This window comes from Chrysemys picta, chromosome 11 (genome assembly GCF_011386835.1).
Source record: "Chrysemys picta bellii isolate R12L10 chromosome 11, ASM1138683v2, whole genome shotgun sequence".
NCBI lineage: Eukaryota > Metazoa > Chordata > Testudines > Emydidae > Chrysemys > Chrysemys picta.
This window is the reverse complement of record NC_088801.1, coordinates 64773197-64794641: the sequence shown is the minus strand read 5'-3', so window position 1 is coordinate 64794641 and position 21445 is coordinate 64773197. Positions and strand designations below refer to the sequence as shown.

Below are 21445 nucleotides of genomic sequence, written 5' to 3'. Positions count from 1 at the left end.
AAGATTAACTGAAATAAAGTAGAATTTTTTTCACTTGTTAGTCTGTTTGCTTTGTGCATTTCTTACTACTTTGATTATACGAGAAAAACACTGAAATTGCCTACATACAGAGCCAGTTTCCCTTTTAGTTTGTGTGGCTCTTAGAAGAATGTGCACCTTGTAGTTTCCAGTGGTCTCTCTGTGCTATTCTGCTTTCCTCTGTGATTTGGCCCCTCCCCCCATGAATATTGTTCTTTCCTTGGCTGTTTTACTGCAGTTTCTGTCAAGGCCTTGGATGAGGTATTAATACATTGTCCTTGTATAAGTCTTTCCAGTCAAGGAACTCAGTGATCTACAAATATTAATTGTTATATAGCATAATAGATGTGCATGATACTTCAAGTCTCCCACCAGTACAATGAAGAAGGTAGACATTGTTGCAGTGCATTGGTTTTCCAGTTGGGAAAATGGAAACACAAAGTTTGGGTCCACATTTTCAAAAGTAGCCTTTGATTTTTTTTGATGCCCCTTTTGAGCCTAATTATCAGATTCCATTGTCTTGATCTGGAGGTTAGGGTACTCAGCACATCTCAAAATCAGGCCCAGACTATCTCAAGTTATGTACCCAGAATTACAGATCATTTTTGAGGGGGAGTGGGGTAGTCTAAAACAGTGGCTAGGGCACTGGAGTCGGACTCGAGAATCCTTGCAGATGTCTTGTGTGACCTTGAGCAAGCCATTTAATCTACCCTGTGGCTCAGTTCCTCATCTATAAAACAGGAATGATGCTTCCCAATCTCACAGGGGTGTTTTAAGGGTAAAATACATTAGTGAGTGTGAAGCACTCAGTTACTACAGTCAGGAACATACAGTTACTATGTAGGTATGTAACTTGTCTATGGTCATATGTGGAATCAGAAACAGTCCCCTGGTCTAATCATTAGATTCTGCCTCCTATTAAAAGGTAAATATTTCATAATATTGACCAAAAAACTTCCATGAAACTCCTTGCACAATAAAACTGGAAAATGTATGATGTCCCTGAGAGAGCAAGCACATAAACATAGAAGACTGATCTATTCATCCTAAAGGCTCGTTCATCCCATTGGTCCGCATTGGGAACTCCCATGAATGTTAATAGAATTGCAAGTATAAAGTCTCCACGTGTTAAGAAGAGAATAAGCACTAAGTTGGTCTTGTTTAAAAAACACTTTATGGAACTTCTTCAGAGGCTGACTGATTCAAAGGGATAATTGAAATAATTACATACAGTTTCTTTATGGAGCTTGTAATGTACTTAGAAGTAAATAAAATATTTATATTAGCGACTTATGTATAACTTGTTGAGCCTTGAGTGATCCATTTAATACAAAAACACCCTAATTTTAGCATGATAGATTAAAAAAATATATTATATTAAATGTTCTGTTACAAATAAATGATTAAATAAATACATTAAATATTAGAACATCTGAACTAACTGATAGAGGGGTGATACATGTTGAAATATTGGAATAACATATGCTCCTGGCTTCAGTATCATTGAGGAACAAGGGGAAAAATCTTCTCCATTCAGGGCTTTTAATAAGTTATGGATTTATCCTAAATGAATAGTAATGAGTTCCAGTTGAAGTATGTCCTTTTTGATGTTTTGTGTAATTAAAACAGTGTGGGTGGTCTGTTGTAAATTGAGTTCCCTTTGTGTTCACAGAGAGACCACTGTAGGTGTATGTTTTTCAAAGATGAGTAATTTTTTGATGTAGAACTGCCGGAGAGTACATAATGCTTGAGTTCGCAGCTCCCTTGTATAGTACTGACTGCTCAGTAATAATATAATATATGGAGATATACCTATCTCATAGAACTGGAAGGGACCCTGAAAGGTCATTGAGTTCGGCCCCCGCCTTCACTAGCAGGACCAAATACTGATTTTTTTTTTTGTCCCAGATTCCTAAGTGGCCCCCTCAAGGATTGGACTCACAACCCTGGGTTTAGCAGGCCACTGCTCAAACCACTGAGCTATCCCTGAGGGTAAGAGCTGTTGAAACACAGACTCCCCACTTTGCCCTGTTTTTCAGAGTTACTAATAAAACAAAATCGTAAAATGTTTACATATTCATATAATAACTGTGCTGCTTCTGAACAAAAAACAAAAGCTGCTGACCAGGATTATACCTTTTCTTTTAGATCAGTGTAGAGTCCCAAGTGGTTAAGTGTGGACTTCTCTTTGCCCTTCGTAACTTTAACCAGGATATCCTGTTGGGCCAGCATCTCTTCAGTCATGGTTTCTGCAAACCCCTACTCCTGCAAGGAGTCCCAGTGATTAAGCGGCTAGTGCTTGAATTATGATTTTCGGGAACAGGTCTTAAGGACACTATCAACTTGAATTCTATTCATTTCAAATGTATTAAATGTGGGTTTGGATATTACACCAGGTCCTACCTCCTGCAAACTTTTGTTTTTACAGTCTCATTTTCCTGTTTTTTTTTAAATGTCTTCTCACTTTTAAAAATGCCACCTCATGTAGAAGAAACAGTGTAAGTTTCTATACATTAAATACTGCCGATTTCAAAAAGTAAATGAACTGAAAATATTTTTTCTTTAATCTTTGTTATAATAACTTGAAGTGTTACTGGTAAATAAGGTAGGTACAAAAGAGAGAAAAGAAGTTGTCAAGTTGATAGTGTCCCTTTAAGCAGGCTAGTTTGAGTCTAAAAATTTGAAATCAAATTATAAACTGTGGTAGGAAAGGTAGGAGTGCACAGATGGGGTTTACAGGACTCCATTGTGAATAGAAATTTGCTTTCATTTTAAAAAAATCAGTAAAACATTACTATTTGAAGGTTTTCCTGAAATGTGGAACAAAAGTCTGTGGAACTATGTAAGTTCATGAGAATCAGAAAGTGAAAGTAGCTATAAACAAAAGTGAAACTGACCAGTCTGCTTACATTGCTTCTTCTGAGAAAAATACCCAAAATAAACCAATATCTTCCACACGTAAAAGTAAATAGATTTTAAAAGTTCTTTATTTTTAATAATCCAAGATGATGTTAGTAACCAACATGACATTTTACCTAAGTTTTGAATGCATCCCTTTAAACACATTTGAAAATAGAAAGCCAAGGGAGTCTCAAAGAGGGAGGTCAGGAATGGATTAGAAAAGTAAAGGAATAAGGGAAAGAAAATGAGAAAATAAGACAAAAGTGAGAGAGGAGTAGAAGATAAGTAGGATTTGGTGGGGTGTGGAGGAATTGAAGAACAGTGACTTTTAGGGGGATTGGAGAATATTAATGATCATTTAATTAGTTTTTTAAAATGTTATTTTGTGTGTGTTTATAGTAGGTGCAAGGGTGTGGCTCAAATGGGGCACTTATGCTGTATACAAAACTGAAATTCCTGGCTACATCTTACTGTGTAATTAAGGCTCTAGTGAGGATAAACATAGAGTCACTTTAAACACTAGTTGCTCTACTGTGCATATACGGTACTTTTGTTTCTTTAAACAAAAATGTTCTCCCACTTCTTTCTTTTCTTTTAAATCAGATTCTCAGTGTCAAAAACGAACAGTTAAATGAAAGTTGAACTTCAAATAATTAAAAATAACTTGTTTGCTAGTCTAGTAGAATTTTTATTGCTCTAGTTTGGAAACCTAAAGTATTAGACAATGGAAAAATATCTTCAGAAAGTATTACCTTTGACAAGAAAGCTCTTTCCAGTGTAAGATTTCAGCCTTTTCATAAACATCATATTACAGTACTTGCTTCTTTGTGAGAAGCAAAGGGCTTGGCCATAGCAGTTTGCTTCCAATGAGGGTGGAGTGAAATTATTTTTACTACTTGATGCCAGAATGCAACAAAATACCCCAAATTTGTCAAAAGGAAAAATGGGCAGTTTCTGTGGAGCTCAAGACAGTTTTAATGAAGAACGTTTAGTCTTGTGGATGATGCTTTGTTTCAGTCCTATATCCCTGACAAGGCTGTCTTTGTTTTCAGTGCATGTTATGGAGAGATACTAAACTCTCCATAGTTAAGGTTGGAAGTATACTGGTTTATAATTCTGACTCCACAAAAACAAAACAAATAACCTGAAAGGGTTATTATTGGACAAGGTGTCGATCAGCTTTGACAGTTTGAAAAATCAGGAGTTTTCTCCTTTGAAAATGATTTTCTACCATTTTTAACCACATTGTAACTCAAGTAGCTTGCTTCAGGAACTCCAAATCTGTGTTTTTTTTGTTTTGTTTTCTGTTTTGTTCTTTTTTTTGCATTGTCCTCCATCAGGAGTATTACCTTCCGCTACTTTGGTCACGCTTGATGGATTAGTTTGAGTTTTCAGTGTTTTTTCCCAAACCTATGAAAATTTTTAAATTGTATTTGTTGGAATTTAGGGAGTTTGCAGCTCAGCTGGAAGGATGTCTTGTTTAAAGGGACATGATCAGTTTCAAACATCACATTTCTGTGTGAAAATGTTGTACTATGTTGTTCCAAATAGCACCTTAGAGTATATAGGTATATATGGATTTATTTTTTCAGTTTGTTTACTTTCTGCGTTTGATTGCTCTTTGTGTGTAGTCAGTTTCCCTGCTGTTTTATATGGGTATTTCACAGCAGTGGAGGAGGATATTTTATTTAGAAAAGGAAGATGTAATTATGAAACTGCACAAATCGGCAGGTTGGATTCAGGGGCAAGTATAGTAGCTGAAACTGCTTTAAACTTGCTGTATAAAATAGACTAGTTTTCAAGTTGACCATGTCCTTTTAAGAAATCCTCTGCTGAGAGCTCAAAGAAGGTCTAATGTGGGGACTCCCTTTGGGACTCTAGTAAGCTTGTAAACTCTGTAGGAAGTCTGACTTCTGCCCCTGCTTTAACTTTTAGCACCTCCATCTACATCTTTTCCACTTATCACAGTTATTTCACATGCCTGTCAGGGAAAAAAACTAATCTCCCAAACCCCCAAATTAAAGGATATGTCCGACAAAAGCTTTGTTATGATGGACTTAATGTTGTAAAGGCTAATTACTTTTAAACATTTTAATGTTGTAGCTCTAAAAGAAGAATGTAGATAAATCACATCTCAGCCCTTTACTAAAAATGTTGACAAGTCTGGAGATTCAGGGCCCAAATCACAGCCTGGATTCTGATTCAGTGCATCTCCCAGGCAGTCCCTTATAACAGGTGTTCTGTTGAGCCCCAGTCAGGATTTATAGCCACCCTCCTCAGGGGAAGGCAGTGGTTAGAGTGGACTAACAATAGGTGTAGACAACAGAATATCTCATTCTCCAAAGCTAAAGCTTGTATTTTAATATTTATTTATTTATTCCTATGGTGGTAGCACCAAGGGCCCCCTGAACAGGGTCTCAATATGCGAGGCAGCATACAACCCCCTATAAGAAGGAAGACAACAAATAGATGGGAGGGAGCACAAAGGAATGATGAGATGATTATGTGGCCCTTCAGACTTAAATTATGTGACAAGACCCAAGACTTAAGGAGAAGTGAGCTAGGCAATGGCTGTGAAGGCCAATGAAACTGAAGACAGTAGAGGGAGGCTAGTGGAGAAGGCATCCATCCAATGGAACTCCTAAAAGAAGGGAATAAACTAGGACCACTGCCTTATAGTCACCTTATCAACAAACCTATTATTTCCCATGGGTTTTTTAACCTCCCTGCTACTGTCTTGTCTCAGCTTGCCCAAGACCTCAAGCTGACCATAGACTCTCTCCTCCTAATCAGCACAACAGAGAAGCCCTGCTCCTGTGAACCTAAGGAGCTGGCCAGTTGGGAAGGTGCCCACAGTGAAGAACTCCTGCTGGAAGGGGAAGCCTTTTATTGCATTAGAAACAAGCCCTGTCCGATACTGAAAAACTGGACCTTGTTTGGCTCTTTAGGGAATCCAGTCAGGCCCTGTCGGTCAGATGAATTTGCATTAGTTGGGTAGGTGTAAAGTGATTTTAAAAGAATTAAAAAAAATTACATTGAATGGTCTTTTATTTGTATATTGTAATTAAAAATTAGACAATTTATATATCCCCTGTTATTTTCAGGTTTGCTGTAAACTATCTACAATAGCTATAATGACACCAGCCCTCAGAGAGGCAGCAACAAAAGGTCATGGTATCCACTTGTCACCTTCTTTGTCCTCTAGAGCTATGGAGTCTGATACAACTTTGTGCATGGAAAATTCCAGAGCAGTCGAAGAGACGATAAAGGAGGATTCCATCACACAGATTACTTGCTCAGTCTTGGGGTTTCCCACTACTGAGTCCAACCTCAGTAATGATATCTTCAGTGTAAAACACTTTGGTTCTCCACAGTCTTCCAAACATTATCAATCTGTCTTATTAATGAGCACAAATTCTCCATTAAACATAAAAAACAAAAACACTAAGCAAAGGAATTCAGAAGAGCACAAGTGCTCCCAGATGAGAAATCTACTACATAATGGTGCTACCACACAGGTCAGTCAGATTAATAATTCAGAACCTGAAGAGCAGGTCAGAGGGGAAACTTTATCGGAGACCATGACCCAGAGTTTGGCAGAAATGCAGAGACTGTTGGATTCAAATGTAACTGAATCCAATAATGTGGAAGAAATGCAGCTTACAAACTGTAAATGGTATCGGAAGAATGGCTTTTTGGATAAGGGTCTACTAGTACATGCTGAGACAAAAAAAAGGAATTTATTGCATCAAGTTGTGCATGAGCCTTTGAAAGCAATTGTGAGCTGCACCCCCACTAGTAAAGAAGAGGAGTTGAATGCTCACTTACTTCAGTGTGTCAGTAAGCAACAAGTTGTGCTCAGTCGAGCCAAAAGAGCTCAGAAACGTTTACAGATACTCCTGGCAAAGCATGTTGTCAAACACTGTGATCACCAGCTGAAATGCTTTGTGAAACATCAGCTCCAAAGAATGAAAGTTTTTCATGATCCAACCAGATTTTTGGACAGTAGCTCCCTTGGATGCACTGAAATTAGGGCAGAAAACAGTATAACTAACTTGGAAAATAATTCAAATAAAGAAACACAGAATGGATTCGGCATTGAAGCTGGTGAAATCTGGGGTTTTGCACACTCTGCTACAGGGCTGCTGTCTCATGTGGAGAAAGATCTGGACTCTGATGCCACTTGCAGTAGCTCAGATGAAGATTGTGATGAACAGACTGTCAGAAAAACTGTGGAAGCGTAAGTGTTAAACTATTGCTAGACTTTTTATGTATTTATTTAACAGCTGTTACAAACCCAGAAATTGAAGGGCCTGGACCTACAAGCTCTTTTGCATGTGAGTAAGAACATAAGAACGGCCATACTGAGTCAGACCAAAGGTCCATCCAGCCCAGTAGCCTGTCTACTGACAGTGGCCAATGCCAGGTGCCCCAGAGAGAGTGAACCTAACAGGTAACGATCAAATGATCTCTCTCCTGCCATCCATCTCACCCTCTGACAAACAGAGGCTAGGGACACCATTCCTTACCCATCCTGGCTAATAGCCATTAATGGACTTAACCTCCATGAATGTATCTAGTTCTCTTTTAAACCCTGTTATAGTCCTAGCCTTCACAACCTCCTCAGGCAAGGAGTAGCCTTACTTAACAATTAGTCTTACTGAAATCAATTCGACTGTTCATGCGAGCGAGCATGATCCAGCCCTCAATTTGCAGTTCTATAAATTGAATATTAAGGGAACAATTATTTTATTAGGTTATAGCATGCAGAGAGCAATACTTTGCATTGCTGTGATATCTATTTTTATATGATAGGCACAGCATTGACAAGAGTGGTAATTAAGCAGTGCACCTGAGTAACTTTAATGAATTCAGTGCTGTAAATGAGAGCAAATTTTGGCATATGTTTTGTAAAATCTAGATATTTAATTTTATTCTTTTGGATTAATAACACTGATAACTTTCACTACAGTTAGCTAGTGAATTGACAAGAATCATGTCAATTTCATGCTGCCCTGCGTTTGGAAATCTGTGAATACCTGCTTCTGTCTATTAAAACTATTCTCAGGGGAGGAGAAATGAAAAAAATGGGGGCTGGGTTTAAGATAACATAGACATTTTGCCACCTTGCAGCATCCAGAGTTATGTCTACACAGCAGCTGGAAGTGTGATTCCCAGCATAGGTAGACATACATGCATTAGTTCTGCTCCAACTAGCACCTAAAAATATCCATGTTGCTGTCCGTGCTGCCACAACCACACTGCTATTTGTAGGCGCTAGCATGGTCTAGGGATAGCAACTTGGTAGGAATCCCATCAGCCTCCCCATTTCCAGCATCTGAGATTTGGATTGGGCTTTTCATAGGGGGTTGTCCTTGGATTTGCTGATGGGGTCTCCAATCCTTTGTAATGGTCTCTGATTAGGAAATTTGTTTACTGATTAGTAAGTGTCTGATAACACTTTTTCTAAGTCCTAAAGTTAATGTGTATTAAAATATTTGTCTCCTGTTCTGACCTTTGTGTGACGAACTGGGAGTGTTCTTACTGTGATGTGTGAATGCTGACAGGGGAGTGTGGCTCGGATAGTCTGCATTGGAGGATGGGAGTCTGCCCGAAGGCGAATACCTGAGCATGTAACATGAGAACCCAGGAAGGGGTTGGAGGCCAGGTGACACCTTGGCCCGGGAAACTGAACAAAGGCGGTGGGAGGGGTCGCTGAAGGCAGAGTCTTGGGAGATGGGTGGGAGGCAGAGATTGCTCTGACCTCCCAAGGGGGGCTGGGATGCCCTGGGACCCCCAGTTGGACCTAACTGAGGGGGGCCCTGTTGTCTGTGCCTGCAAGACCTGTCTTGGACTGTATTCCTGTCATCCAAATAAACCTTCTGCTTTACTGGCTGGCTGAGAGTCATGGTGAATCGCAGGAAGCCGGGGGTGCAGGGTCCTGAGTCCCCCAATACTCCGTGACACTTTGAAAACCACAACATTCAGTAAAAACCAGGAAAGTTTCATCTTAAATTGGATTGGATCTCAGCACCTGTTGACAAAGCTCTTTGTCCTTTATTATACATTTATTAGCTCCAGTTATGAAAGCCTTAAAATAGTACAGTAGTTACAGAATAGCGTTTAATATAGCATGTTACTATTGCCTTCTGTGAAACTGTATTTTGAGTCTGGAAAGGTGATGGGAGAGAAAAATATACAAAGTGTATTTGAATTTGTTTCTGTCTGTTGTGAAAATGGTATGTGCTGTATTAAATACCAAGCCAAATGTAATGAATTGCCAACTAACTTTTCTGTTTGCACACTCTGATTTTTAAAATTATTACATTTTTATGCTCCCTTTGAAATGTTTGAAATGGAAAAATAACATCAATTCCTCCCAGTGGAGAAGAATCAACATACATGTTCTTAGCTGATCTTTTTGAACTTTTGGATAATGGTGCTGCTCTGAGATTCTTATTTCATGATTACGTGAATTGAATAGGGAAAACTGATGACAAACTTACACTCTGATTTTCAAAGGGAAGGGAATAATCTAAGATTTGGAGTGAGCTTCTGCTTGTTATTTTTTACTTGCAAAGAACGAGCCAGTTCCTAATCCTGACAGTCCTTCATCTTTCTTATTTCCTCTTTTCTGTCTTCAGTTTGTTCTGCATTCACAGCTATCTGTCGGGCTCATTTTCACTCCGATTAACTCCTCTTGAGTTAGCTTAGCTCCAGTGAGAGCAGAACCCACAGCAAAATAACACTGAAGCAGCACAGAGTGATTATATTAGCAGCACAGAATGGCTTAGTCCCACTTCATTATTAGCTCCAGCAGCACTCAAGCTTCAACCCACACCCTGATGAGCCAGCTAGAGTTTAATAATAATGATAATGTCTCTCTCTTTTATATAGCACTTTCCCTTAGTAGATCTCAAAACACTTTACAATCTCTAATATATTTATCCTCACAACTTCCCAGTGAAGTAGGCAAGTGCTATAATCCACATTTTATAGGTGGGGGAACTGAGGGGCAGGGAGGCTAAGTGATTTGCACTGGGTCACACAGGAAGTCCATGGAAGAGCAAGGAATTGAATACTCCTGGGGAATTCTGCACCAAAAAATCCAAAATTATTCACACAATATTTTACATTTCTGCATATTTTATTTGTCAGAATAACACAATATAATCACACATTTTCAATTATTTTGCTAATTAATTTCAAAATATCTGTCAACAAGTATGTTTGTAACAATATGGACAATAAAAAAGATTCAGGAAATGTTTTTTGACAAATAGATTCCTTCTTAGGCATATTAATACAGAACTCTGAGTAATTTATTCATTTCAACTATAGTACAGAACTGTATTTCCCACACCCCTCAGAAGTTGTGCAAAGGCTTGGGGGAGTCAGGGGTAATGGAGGAGATCAGGGAGAGGGAAGTAATTGCTGGGAAGGAACATGGATATGAACTTGAAAGGTTGTTGGCTGACCCCTAACTTCTCCCATTCAGTCAGGCACATCTACTCCTATCCCTGTGTGTCCCTGCACCCCATGTGTCCTTGCACACCCTGTTGACATGTGTCCCTCCACCCTACTCAGACACTCACTCCCCCCTGTCCCCATGTGGCCCTGCACCCCCTCAGCCAGCCCCCTTCCCATATCTCCATGTCCCTGCAACCCCTCAACCAGCCCCCTTCCCTCATCTCCATGTGTCTCTGCCCCAGTCTGTCCTCTCCCACCTGCCCTTATAAGTCCCTGTCTGACACACATCCCCAGCAGCCTCATGCTCTCTGACTCCCCATATTTTCTGACCTGGCCCGACAGGTGCGGTGAAGAAGGCAGGTTCTTTCTCTTTCCTATCATAGTTTGGGTTGGCCAGGAGTGGCTGCTGTGTTCTAGCACCACAGTGACCTCTAGTGGGCAAAAGGCATAACTGCAGAAGTTATTTTCTGCTGGAGGAGCTGCTGTGTTCTAGTGCCACAGCATCCTGTTGTGGGCAAAAGGCAGAACTGTAGCAACTTTTCAGCAGAAGCTATTTTCTGCAACAAAAAAATATTAAAAATCTGCACAGCACATGAAATGTGCGCATGCATAGTGGCACAGAATTTCCCCAGGAGTAATTGAAGCTAGTTTAAACCAAAACTTAATTTGAGCTAGAGATCTTTATGTGTGGATGGGAGTCAGGTTGGGGTAATACTTGAATTATGAATTGAGCTAACACTACAGTGAAGACTAGTCACGTATCTGTCTTTCTCTATCATGGGAATTCACTGTTATGCCAGTCGTAGAACTGCTGACTTTTTTCACCTTTCCTAAGCTTCTTGCAGATACAAGATTCCTCCCTTAGCCTCCCCTATCTCCCCCCAAGGTTGTCTGCCTTCTGCAAACCTGTCTGGTGAACTCCACTGACATGGCCATAAAAGCAGGGCCAACAAGCTTCAGTGACTGAAAATACACTTCATGTGAAGTTCCCAGGAGTTTGTGTGAATTTCCTCTTACAGTCTACAGCTCTCTGTTGTGGAGAGCAATGAGACTTGCAGTGCAACCAATTAAGATTTGCCATTTTCTCTTCCATTTAAATGGCTTTAGGTCCTTCTGGCTGTCCTAGACTAAAGCAAATACAATTTTATTTCTTCTAGATCAGAGGTTCTCAAACTGGGGGGACAGGCCCCTCTGGGGAGGGGTGGCATGTATTCTGGGGGGGGGGGAGTATGAGAAGGTTTTTTTGGGGGGGGAAATAGGATGGTGTACATTTTACCAACAGCAATGAATAACTAACAACGCTGATTCCTCCAGACATATCAGGTCCTCAGATGGCGCTATGCATCTAGATGATGCTGTGCATTTTGGTGGATTTCTGTTAAGCTTGCATAGCATTATACAAAGTCGTTGCCATCTGTACATTAATCCATTTGCTATGACGCAATGTGCACATTTAATTGTAAGCATTAACCACAATTGCAGCTTTGCTTTTTGCTCTTATTACAATGGATAGTTGGCTCTGTTTGAATCAATGCCTTACTGGTTTTAATATTTAGTGAACGTTGCATGTTGTGGTTTTTTTTTTTATCAGTATGTACTTGTGTGGCAGGGGAGGAGGTGACGTAAACTACTACAGACACAAAGAAGGGGTGTATGATCAAATAAGCTTGAGAACCTCTTGTGACTGGTTCCCCCTGGGATGCCTCCTGGAACTGGGGTACCACTGAGCCCCCCTGACCCACCAGCCTGGGCTCCCTTTTCCACTGTGCTGCTGTGACAAGCTGCCAAGCCCTCTCCAGGCTGCAGCCTCTACTTTCACCAGCACACATACAGGTAGAGACACACCCAGCTGCAGTTACATGCAGATGCTCTGACCAATCCTTGCATGGGAAGGCTCCAGGGAGGGCACCTCCCAGTTCCTAAGGCATACGCTGCCTCTGGAGTATAAACCCAAAATTATACCGTTTTAGGCTGCACAAGGAACTGTACCGCATAAGCTCATAAAATTCACCCCCTCCCTCAATGTGGAGAGGGATATGTAACAGCTTTCTGCCCCGAGTCATGATTCCCACAGACTGGTTTTAGATAAAGCAAAAATAAGTTTGTTTAACTACAAAGGATAGATTTTAAGTGATTATAAGGGATAGCACACAGATCAAAGTAGATTACCTAGCAAATAAACAAAAAACACAAACTAAGCTTAATATAATACATAGATTGGATATAAATAGCAGATTCTCACCCTAAGTGATGATACAAGCAAGCTGCAGATTCTTAAGGGGAAGCTGCACTTGTTTACAGCTTGGAATCCCCAGGTGTTCCATTCACAGCCTGGGTCCAGCACTTCCCCCAGTTCAGCCTGTGTTTCCAAGAGTCTCTTTGGGTGGGGAGTCAGTGAAGAACCACAATGATGTTACTCCCCTGCCTTATATAGCTTTTGCATATGGCGGGACCCCTTTGTTTCAAAGCTTGGTTCACACGCCAGTCAGTGGAAAAATACTGACATCCCAAGATGGAGTTCAGGTGACCTGGTCACATGTCCCTGTAGTGTCATAGCAGCCATTACTCGGAGGCTGTCTGTAGCGTCCTCCCAAAGGTTCCCCAGGTGGGAGATAAGCTTCTCCTAAGGCCTATTGTTCTCTCTAATGGCTAATTAACTTGAATGGGCCCTTCCCAGCCAGCCATCTAGACTAGGAGAGCCTTTTGCTTAGTGGGTCTTGCCCAGGAATAGCTACATGTGAAATAAATATATAGTCAATATTCATAACTTCGGACACAAATGATACATGTATACAAATATGATTTGCTGAATATGATCTTATTTGTATACATGTATCATTTTTGTCATTGGGAAGGTTAGGATCATATTCAGCAAATCAGAACCTTTCCAATGACATTTCACGTGACATAAAATATAACTGTCATAATCATATCATAATATCGCTGTGAAGAATACGGGTGCAGTGTCACACATCTGTCCTAGATGGATTTGTGTTGCTCTTTATTTGAGATTTCTTAGTTCTCTAGGAACTGGCTCTTACAGCTTTCCATAAGTAATGTGATTGCTGTGTATGAGAAGAGCATTCGTTTCCTTACTTGTAATTTTTATTCCTCATAATAGAAGGCCTCCATTGATCTGGAAAGATTTTCCCTATATGTTAAGGTCCTTGATAAAACTAAGTTTGTAGCTGCTGTGCAACTTAAGACTTTTAATTCTGTAATCTACAATAGTGGGGTTGTTTTCTGCCCATTAATGTAGCTTCAACTTTGGTAGTCCTTTCCTGAGCTCATAGTGTGGTGTTGCAGCAGAGTGAGTCTGAGCTCTGGGGAGGACATAATGGCAAAGAAAGCTTAGTCTGTCTCCACTGTAGTGGAATTAGCATATCTAACTTGTGAGCAATGTCCATACCAGTCAGTGGTCTCACTATGAAAATTAATAAATTACACAAGGAAACTAATTTTTGCTTTCATCTCTTCTCTCAAGCTGATATGAAAAGACAAACATTTGTGGATTATATAGCAAGTCTCCCTAACACCAGAACAAATCTGTCTCATCAACAGAGCGGGACTCTGGTTTCAGCTCCAGGTTCTTCATGATGATAAAAGGATCTGGAATTGTTCCTGTATAAAACTCATTTCAGATGGGCGACTTCAACTCTTGCAATCCAAGAAATAGTTCCCAAAAACTTCTTATGCTCCTTATATTTCAAGGAAGATTGGAACATGATGATGATCTATCTATGTTTCTAAGCTTTGTAATTGTAAATGACCAGCATCAGTCCCAGGCAACGTCCTTTGGCCCATTTCCTCTCCTCGTGTTCACATAGCTGCTCGTTGTGCTAGTTGCCATCCTGAGACAACAGGGCATCCAGATCTACCAGTACCTGAATGATCTCTTGGTGAAGATACCATTGTATGAGGTGACAGCTCACCAGCTTTACTGAACCATTCCAGAAACTGGATGTGAATTTCTAGAAACATAAGAAGAGCTTCCTTATCCCATTTCTGAAGCTCCGTTCAAAACCAATTTGGCCCATGTGGTATTGTCCAGATGTCAAATTTCTAAACTCTTATCAAGAAATTCCCCAACATCCTGCTTACATCAACTCACCAATGCTTTCAGCTGATTGACATGATCATAGCTTTTAAAGAAACAGGCTCCTAGGCACTGCTCAACTCCGCTTGCTTCAGAATCTCATATAATGCACTGGATCTATGCCAGAAACAGGATATAGACATCCATCTGGCTGTTAGATCAGTTTAGTAGTAGTAGTTACTTATTCCAAGTCTACACTACCATTTATGTCACCAAAACTTATGTCTCTCAGGGTGTGAAAAAACCATCATAAGTGGTTGCTTGCACAGTGCTGTGTTGGTGGGAGAAGCTACTGCTGCTCGTTGGGGGTGGTTTAATTATGTTGAAAGGAGAGCTCTCTCCCATCAGCATAGAGTGGCTACACTAGATCTTATAGCACAGCAGCTGCATCGGTACAGCTGTGCTGCTGTAAGCTCTCTAAGGTAGACATAGCCTTAGTCTTTTGAAAGGGCAAACCTTTGGCAGATGTACGAGCCATCTGCGTAATAGCTACTGCCAGCCTGTCAGGATGGCGAGCTCAAATGAGACTTTGTGTTTAATGGTAAGTGGTCTCCTTAAGAATCTCCAGCTAATCATCAACCACCTGATGTTAGAAACAGTAATTGACTTCCTTCTCAGAGCCACAAAAGATTTCATTAACTGAGTTTAGAGGCATTTGGAGGACTTGGTGTTCCTTGTACACAAGGAGGAAGACATAATCCTCAGATTGTCCACAAAAGAGATTCTAGATTCCTCACAAAATGGTTTCCAAAAAGGTCTGGGCTTGAGTTTCTCAGCAGTGCAAGTCTTTGCTGTGTGTGCCATGTATCCTTTCTCTCCAGTTGTAGCCTGGTGCTTCACATGTCTTGTGTGATGTGATTAGGAGGGTAACGTTCTCATTGCATAGAAGTATACTACAGAGGAAGTCTGGTGCTGGAGTGGTGTTACGAGGGAAACTAGAAGGAGGTGCAAAGCATCAAAATCCTCTCTTTAGGTGGATTAAATCTGTGACCTTCCAAGATTACAAGATACTTAACTGAGAGTCTCTGAAAGGATAGCTGCTTATTGCACTAGTGGTACATCTTATTGATGGAGAGGCACAAAGCCTTTTCTGATGACATTTGCTGGGCAACTACATGAGTGTGTCTATATGCTCATTCAAGAAACACAAGAAAATTAATGTGCTTTCTTTTGTCTGATCCGTCTTTCAGACATAGGGCTAGTCTACACTGGCAATGCTAAAGTGCTGCCGCGGCAGCGCTTTAACGTGCCATGTGTGGTCGCGGCGTAGTGCTGGGAGAGAGCCACCTAAAACCCACCTCAATCAGAGGCGTAGCTCCCAGCGCTGGGAGCCCGGCTGCGGCACGCACTGTCTATACTGGCCCTTTACAGCGCTGAAACTTGTTGCGCTCACGGGTATGTTTCTTCACACCCCATGAGCGAGAAAGTTGCAGCACTGTAAATTGCCAGTGTAGACAAGCCATTACAGTCCTTCACCTCCCTCAGGGCTCTTACATAATTCTCCCCTCCCTCGCCCGCAGGCATGGGCTCTTTGTCACGTGGGACATTTCTCTTTTTCCCTTCCAATGGAAGCTGTTCTTTACACCTTGCTACTTCCCAGCAATTCCAAGCCTGACTAAGAAGCAGATTTACTGTAATTTTGTCTTCTCTGAATGGGAATCTTGCTTTGTCAGGACATACCTTGGTTTATTGCATCTGGCAACTCTTCTGTAAGTCTGAATATACGGAGACAGTAATTGATCTTTCTCTTCGGGTTTTTTGGTTAGAGAGAGAAGAGATGGTAAATCTGCTTTTAAATTATTCCCCACCTAATGTCTCCAGATCTAATCTGTTCTAGGTGTTTTTGTTAGCCTTGTCGTGGTTTGTTGAGCAACATCAATTGAGTTCACCAGGCACACTGCTTTAGGGTCTGGGATGATGGGTACATCTTTGCCTGCTTTTGAATCTTGGAAAAGGTAGAAAAAGTCAATTTTTGCAGTTTTTTAACAGGATCAAGGCCTAATTTTTGCAAAACGCAATAATATACCACACATCTGTGACGAGAATTGGGCTTTATTGCCAAAAGTCTGCTAGGACTGAATGCTGCTCTTATTTTTATTTGTTGGCAATTTTTCTTTTATCTTAAGGGCAAAAATCAACTGTGGTTTTCAGTGTTCAGCATTTAATTCATCTTTACTATACAAGTCCAGGAAATTTCACCTTTGCATAAAAAAAACCATATGTTTATTCTTGAGTACTCAAATCAATATAAATTCATAACTGCTAACATGTTCATTGTTAAAATATTTATAAATTTATAAAATCTATTCTCTCTCTCTTACTGGCTGACCCTCCCTGAGGTATAGGAGGAGAATTATCATTAGCAGAGAGGAAGAGAAAAGGCAGACTTCTATATGCTTGTATTCCAAATAGTAAAGTAGAATATAGTATTCCAGAATATAGTCTACTTTAATTGGTTTGTTTTCTGTAAGAAACTCTCTAAGGTTTTACACATGTTCATTTTCACTTTTGCAGTTGACCTATTGCAATAATAACTTGTGCTTTGAGCAAGACTAATGTCTTATCATATGAAAGCAGGGTACTTGCAAGTAAAGATACTGATTCCTAACCTATAATTATATTAATATTTTCACAGCTGCTGGAAGCAGACTGAAAGATTTTAATGTAAGGGAGAAGGTTTGACATGTTGTGGCATGCAAGGATCTCAAACCAAGAATGTCAAAGCCTGTTAGATATGTTTTGAATGCACAATAAATAAAAACTTGGCATTATTGTTATGAAAGTGATGAATTAATATACAATCAGTTAACATAGTGTGGCAGAACAGAAAATTTAATAATTGCACACGTGTGCATACGTGATAACCTCACAAACCTAATTAAATAGAACACTGAAAACCGTTTTATTCCTGAAGTAAATTGCTGATTTATCATTGGCTTTGTATTTTACTAAGCTTTGTAAGTTATCTATTTTAATTATAGGCTTTTTGTATGGTGCTCCTCATAGTAATTGATCACTTCACAAACAGTAATTAATTTATCTTTGAAGCATTCCTGTGAGATAGGAGAGAATTTTCTGTTTTATAGATGTTATTGGTTTCAATGGAAGCTGCACATGCTCCGCACCTTTAAAAATCAGGACAGTCAGGCCCTTTTCAGGAAAGCAATTAAGCATGTGCTTAACTTTAGTCATATGCTGAAATTAAAAATGTGTTTACTGCTCTCATGAAACAGGGCCTTATTTAGGCAACTAAATATGGATTTAGGAGTCTAACTGTAGATACCCACATTTAAATACTTTGGTCTAGATATTTAAAATTATTTCAGTTTAAACAATTTTAAGGTGTTATTTAGGTAAGGGAAGTGTTGTTATAAATAATAAAAGCAACTACATCTATGAGAAAAGTGAATGAGTTTGCAGGATTTTATGGCTAATTCTCCCTTCATGCATTCCATAAAGAGACAGATTTTACTTCATCTAAATGCTTTACCTAGTGTCTGAATTCCTTTAAAACCAGACAATCAGTCTCCAAGTCATCTTCTGGAACCTCATTCTTCCAAGGAAGTAAGTGTGCTTCATACTCTAGGTATTTATTAAGGCTTTTAAGTTTTTATTTGGACAGAATAAAGATATTTAGGAAGCCAGCAAAAGTTTCTATAACATTTGGGGATAAGGGTAACAGTAATGCTATTTTCACTTAGTGCCTATTTTAAAATGTATTAGATTGTGTAACATGTTATGCTTTAGCTAGTCTATCGGTATCTGATGGTCTTAGGGTTGACTTTTAGTAGGGCTAATGCAGCAGTGATGGCCTTCCTCTGTAATGTTTTCTGTTGTAGATATCTGTAGGGCTGCTATCTTGAGTTCTGTTCTGTCACTTGTGTCTTGACTTTGCATCTAGACCTCATGCTTATTTTTCAGGGGCAGTTCTGCAATATTTGTGTAATTGGAACTATTCAACCAACGTTCCTGGGTGTTATAGTCTAACTAGACTACAGGCATATGAAGAGGGCATTTCAAAAGCAGACAGAGATGTTACCAGTAAGTATGGTTCTCTGAGGGTGTTGCCTCTGCATATTCCCACTACCTGCTCACCTTCCCCTCTTCCTTGTAGTTCTAGTCTGAAAGATTCTAAGGTTTAGTGGAAGGCACTGAGGTGGTTGAAGCTATAAAAGGCCATATGATGCCCAATATTGAACTTTTGGAGCTAAAGATCTAGAGAGAGAGAGAGAGAGAGAGAGATGCATTTTGCATTTCTTTCTAAAAGTGACACGGTTAATGCTTAATTGTATTTCCACGGGTTGCTGATTCCAGAGGAATTAATGTTCAATCTGACCCCATGAATTGTCCTTTTACCATGCAGTGCTCTAATGTTATCAGAACTGTCTAAACAGACTAAACAGAATCCTGGGTTAGAGATGGAAAGGACGTATTGGGTCACCTAACCAATTACCCTAACAGTTCTGGAGTGATCTAGACCATGGATTTCTGCCCAACTGGATGCATTTTTTGTATTGGGCCCTACTTCAGATTACCAAGCATTCAAGACATCTCTAGCCAGGTGATTATGTGCATTCAGGAATTCCATAGATGCAAATACTGTCTTGTCCCATACTGTAGATAGTATTTGCTGTTGCAGTTTGTTAGGTTGGAACATGCAACATCTCAGATGAGGAGTCATGTGAGGCTGGCATGCCATTCTCCTTTTAAGCTTTCTCCAAGCATGAAAGGTTCAATACGTGTACTTCTGTAGGTCAATAAAACTTTTGGTTGCCAGGGTCTCAGGGCAGTCATGCCTGTCTAGAGATCTTCTATTTTTCTTCTGTTTTCACTCTCAGATCTCTTCTGTAGCTTAGTTTGCTTTATTTGTGGGATTGCAGTTTACTCCTATATCTTCTGAACTGATATGTGAAGGTACAGAAATAGAAATCATACTTGATTGTTCTTTTTCCCCTGTATATCAATATTCCATCAGTTCCCTGAAAAGGAATTTTAATCTCTGCTACAGTTAATAATTTCAATATTGTGTATCAGTTGGCATTTACCCTCCTTAGAACTTGTGGCTAAATTTAAACTTTCAGTTGGTTGAAGTTATTCAAGTTGGAAAAGAAGTTGCGGCGTGTGTGTGTGTGTTTGAACACATGATTGGATGCAGTTCTGAAAGTACTAACTAGTAACAATATATCTGGGATGGAGGAATCAGGAATAGGTGCCAGAAATTGTTGTGATAAGCAGTTACTGATGTCTGCAGATGATAACTCATCTGTTCTGAAGCAATGTACCATTATGCAGAAAAATCATCAGGTTAAAAAAGAAATCTATTAAAGTCCAGAAAAGATAATATTGCTGGAGGCTCCAGAAGAATTAAGTGATTACAGATTTTTGTAGAAATAACAGTATATTTCTGAGTTCCATTGAGGCTTGATTGAATTGATATTCAGTGCATCGCTTTGTTTGGTAGTAGTAATCATAAAGCAATAGCATGTTATCCTGTTTTCTCTGTAGTCATTCTTCTGTGATGATCTGGGCAAAGACCTATATTGAGCTGTCAAAATAAATGGTGTTTTGTTATGTGGTGGTGATTGCATATGATATCAGAGGGTGCTATTGGTTACAGTTTGTTTTCACATTTTTAAACAAATTTTGACTGCTTGGAATGTAATGTATGCAATACATTAAGCACATAAAACAGCAGTCATTTTTTTTTCAATTATGCGGTTATAGATTTAACAGTTAACTGGTCCAGGGGAATTAATGCTTCAGCAGTGACCAATGGTAGTTCATTCTGAAAACAAACATTAGGTAGCTGTGCTAGAAGACTTAGTCCTTGAGAAAGCATTTACAGGTCATTTAATAAATTGGACATGTTTGTTCAGCCGTGGCATGTGTTAGTTTTTGTTAGCAGTGGGCATTTTTATTTCATACCGAAAACCAACTGCTAATTTCATTTAAAATACATTCATTATGCAACATAACTATGCTTTAGTGTACACTTTAATTTATGGTGTCTTCAGTTAGCTTCATAAGTAATGTCTGACTTATTAAATATCATTTTTTGGAGGGAAATGAGATTTCACTGATGTACTGTTGAAATACAGCAGGAACCCTGCTTTTACCATAATGACCTGTAATGCAATGTTTATATTCAAGCTGATCATTTTTTGAGCTTAGCTGTGTGTTGGGGCCATAATGAAGCTGGCTGTAACGCTGGTGTAAAATGCCGCAGGGGACATCGGGGCCAGTTCAAACAGTTCTGTCAAACATGCCGTTTCAGTCATGGGGGCCTGCCAGTGCTAGTTTGATGTTTACTGTTTGTGCTACAGTGCTAGGTGGTATGAGCTGTTTTAATCTGTGTAGCTAATTAGTCAAGGCCCCTAGGGAATCAGGATGCTTGTCACTTTCCAGAGTTGCTGTCTCTCATGATTTTATCAGTACTTGTGATATTTGGCTTATTTTTAAGGGTTCTCAAGAATTTCTGATTTTTTTTTTTTTTTTAAACCTTCAAATTTGTAAAGATGTGCTCTCATCCAAAATGGCCATGTTCCTTTATTTTCAATGAGTCTGAAGTCTAGCTGTTGCCAGGAAAGACGATGACCCTGTGATCAGTATGTGAGGACCAAACGGGATAGGAGAACATGGAGTTGCCAGAAATGAGAGTATGGAGGCAGTAGGGGAAACATTATGAAACTGAAGTACCAGAGTGCGATGTTTAAACTAATATGAGGAGCAGGAGGCAGACTGAAGGGGGTGCAAGGGAATGTAAAATGGCAGAAAGAGAAAAAGTATGAAGGGTAGGCGACTGAAAGAAAAGGAAGAAATAAGAGTCAAGTGCACATAGAGATGTGGGGGACCATGGAGGGATGCTCGAGGAAGTTGCCATTCTTCTTCGAGTGATTGTTCACGTCCATTTCCATTACACATTAGGTGTGCGCGCGCTGCGTACACGGACGTCGGAAACTT

At 39.8% G+C, this 21445-nt stretch overlaps 1 protein-coding gene across 7 annotated transcripts in view; it reads left to right on the top strand.

Moving 5' to 3' along the window:
- Positions 1-21445, top strand: part of KANSL1L (KAT8 regulatory NSL complex subunit 1 like) — a 102321-nt gene that overhangs the window by 1891 nt on the left and 78985 nt on the right. For 5 of the 7 annotated variants that reach the window (XR_010591378.1, XR_010591376.1, XR_010591374.1 and 2 more), the window contains exon 2: positions 6024-7159. Coding sequence is in view for 3 of the 7 variants with exons in the window: in XM_065561077.1 (XP_065417149.1) it covers positions 6024-7159 (1136 nt within the window). In the remaining 4 variants the exon portion in view is untranslated. Of the gene's footprint in view, positions 1-5311; positions 5914-6023; positions 7160-21445 lie in introns of those variants that run through there. The other 2 variants (XR_010591377.1, XM_065561078.1) reach the window with 1 other exon arrangement.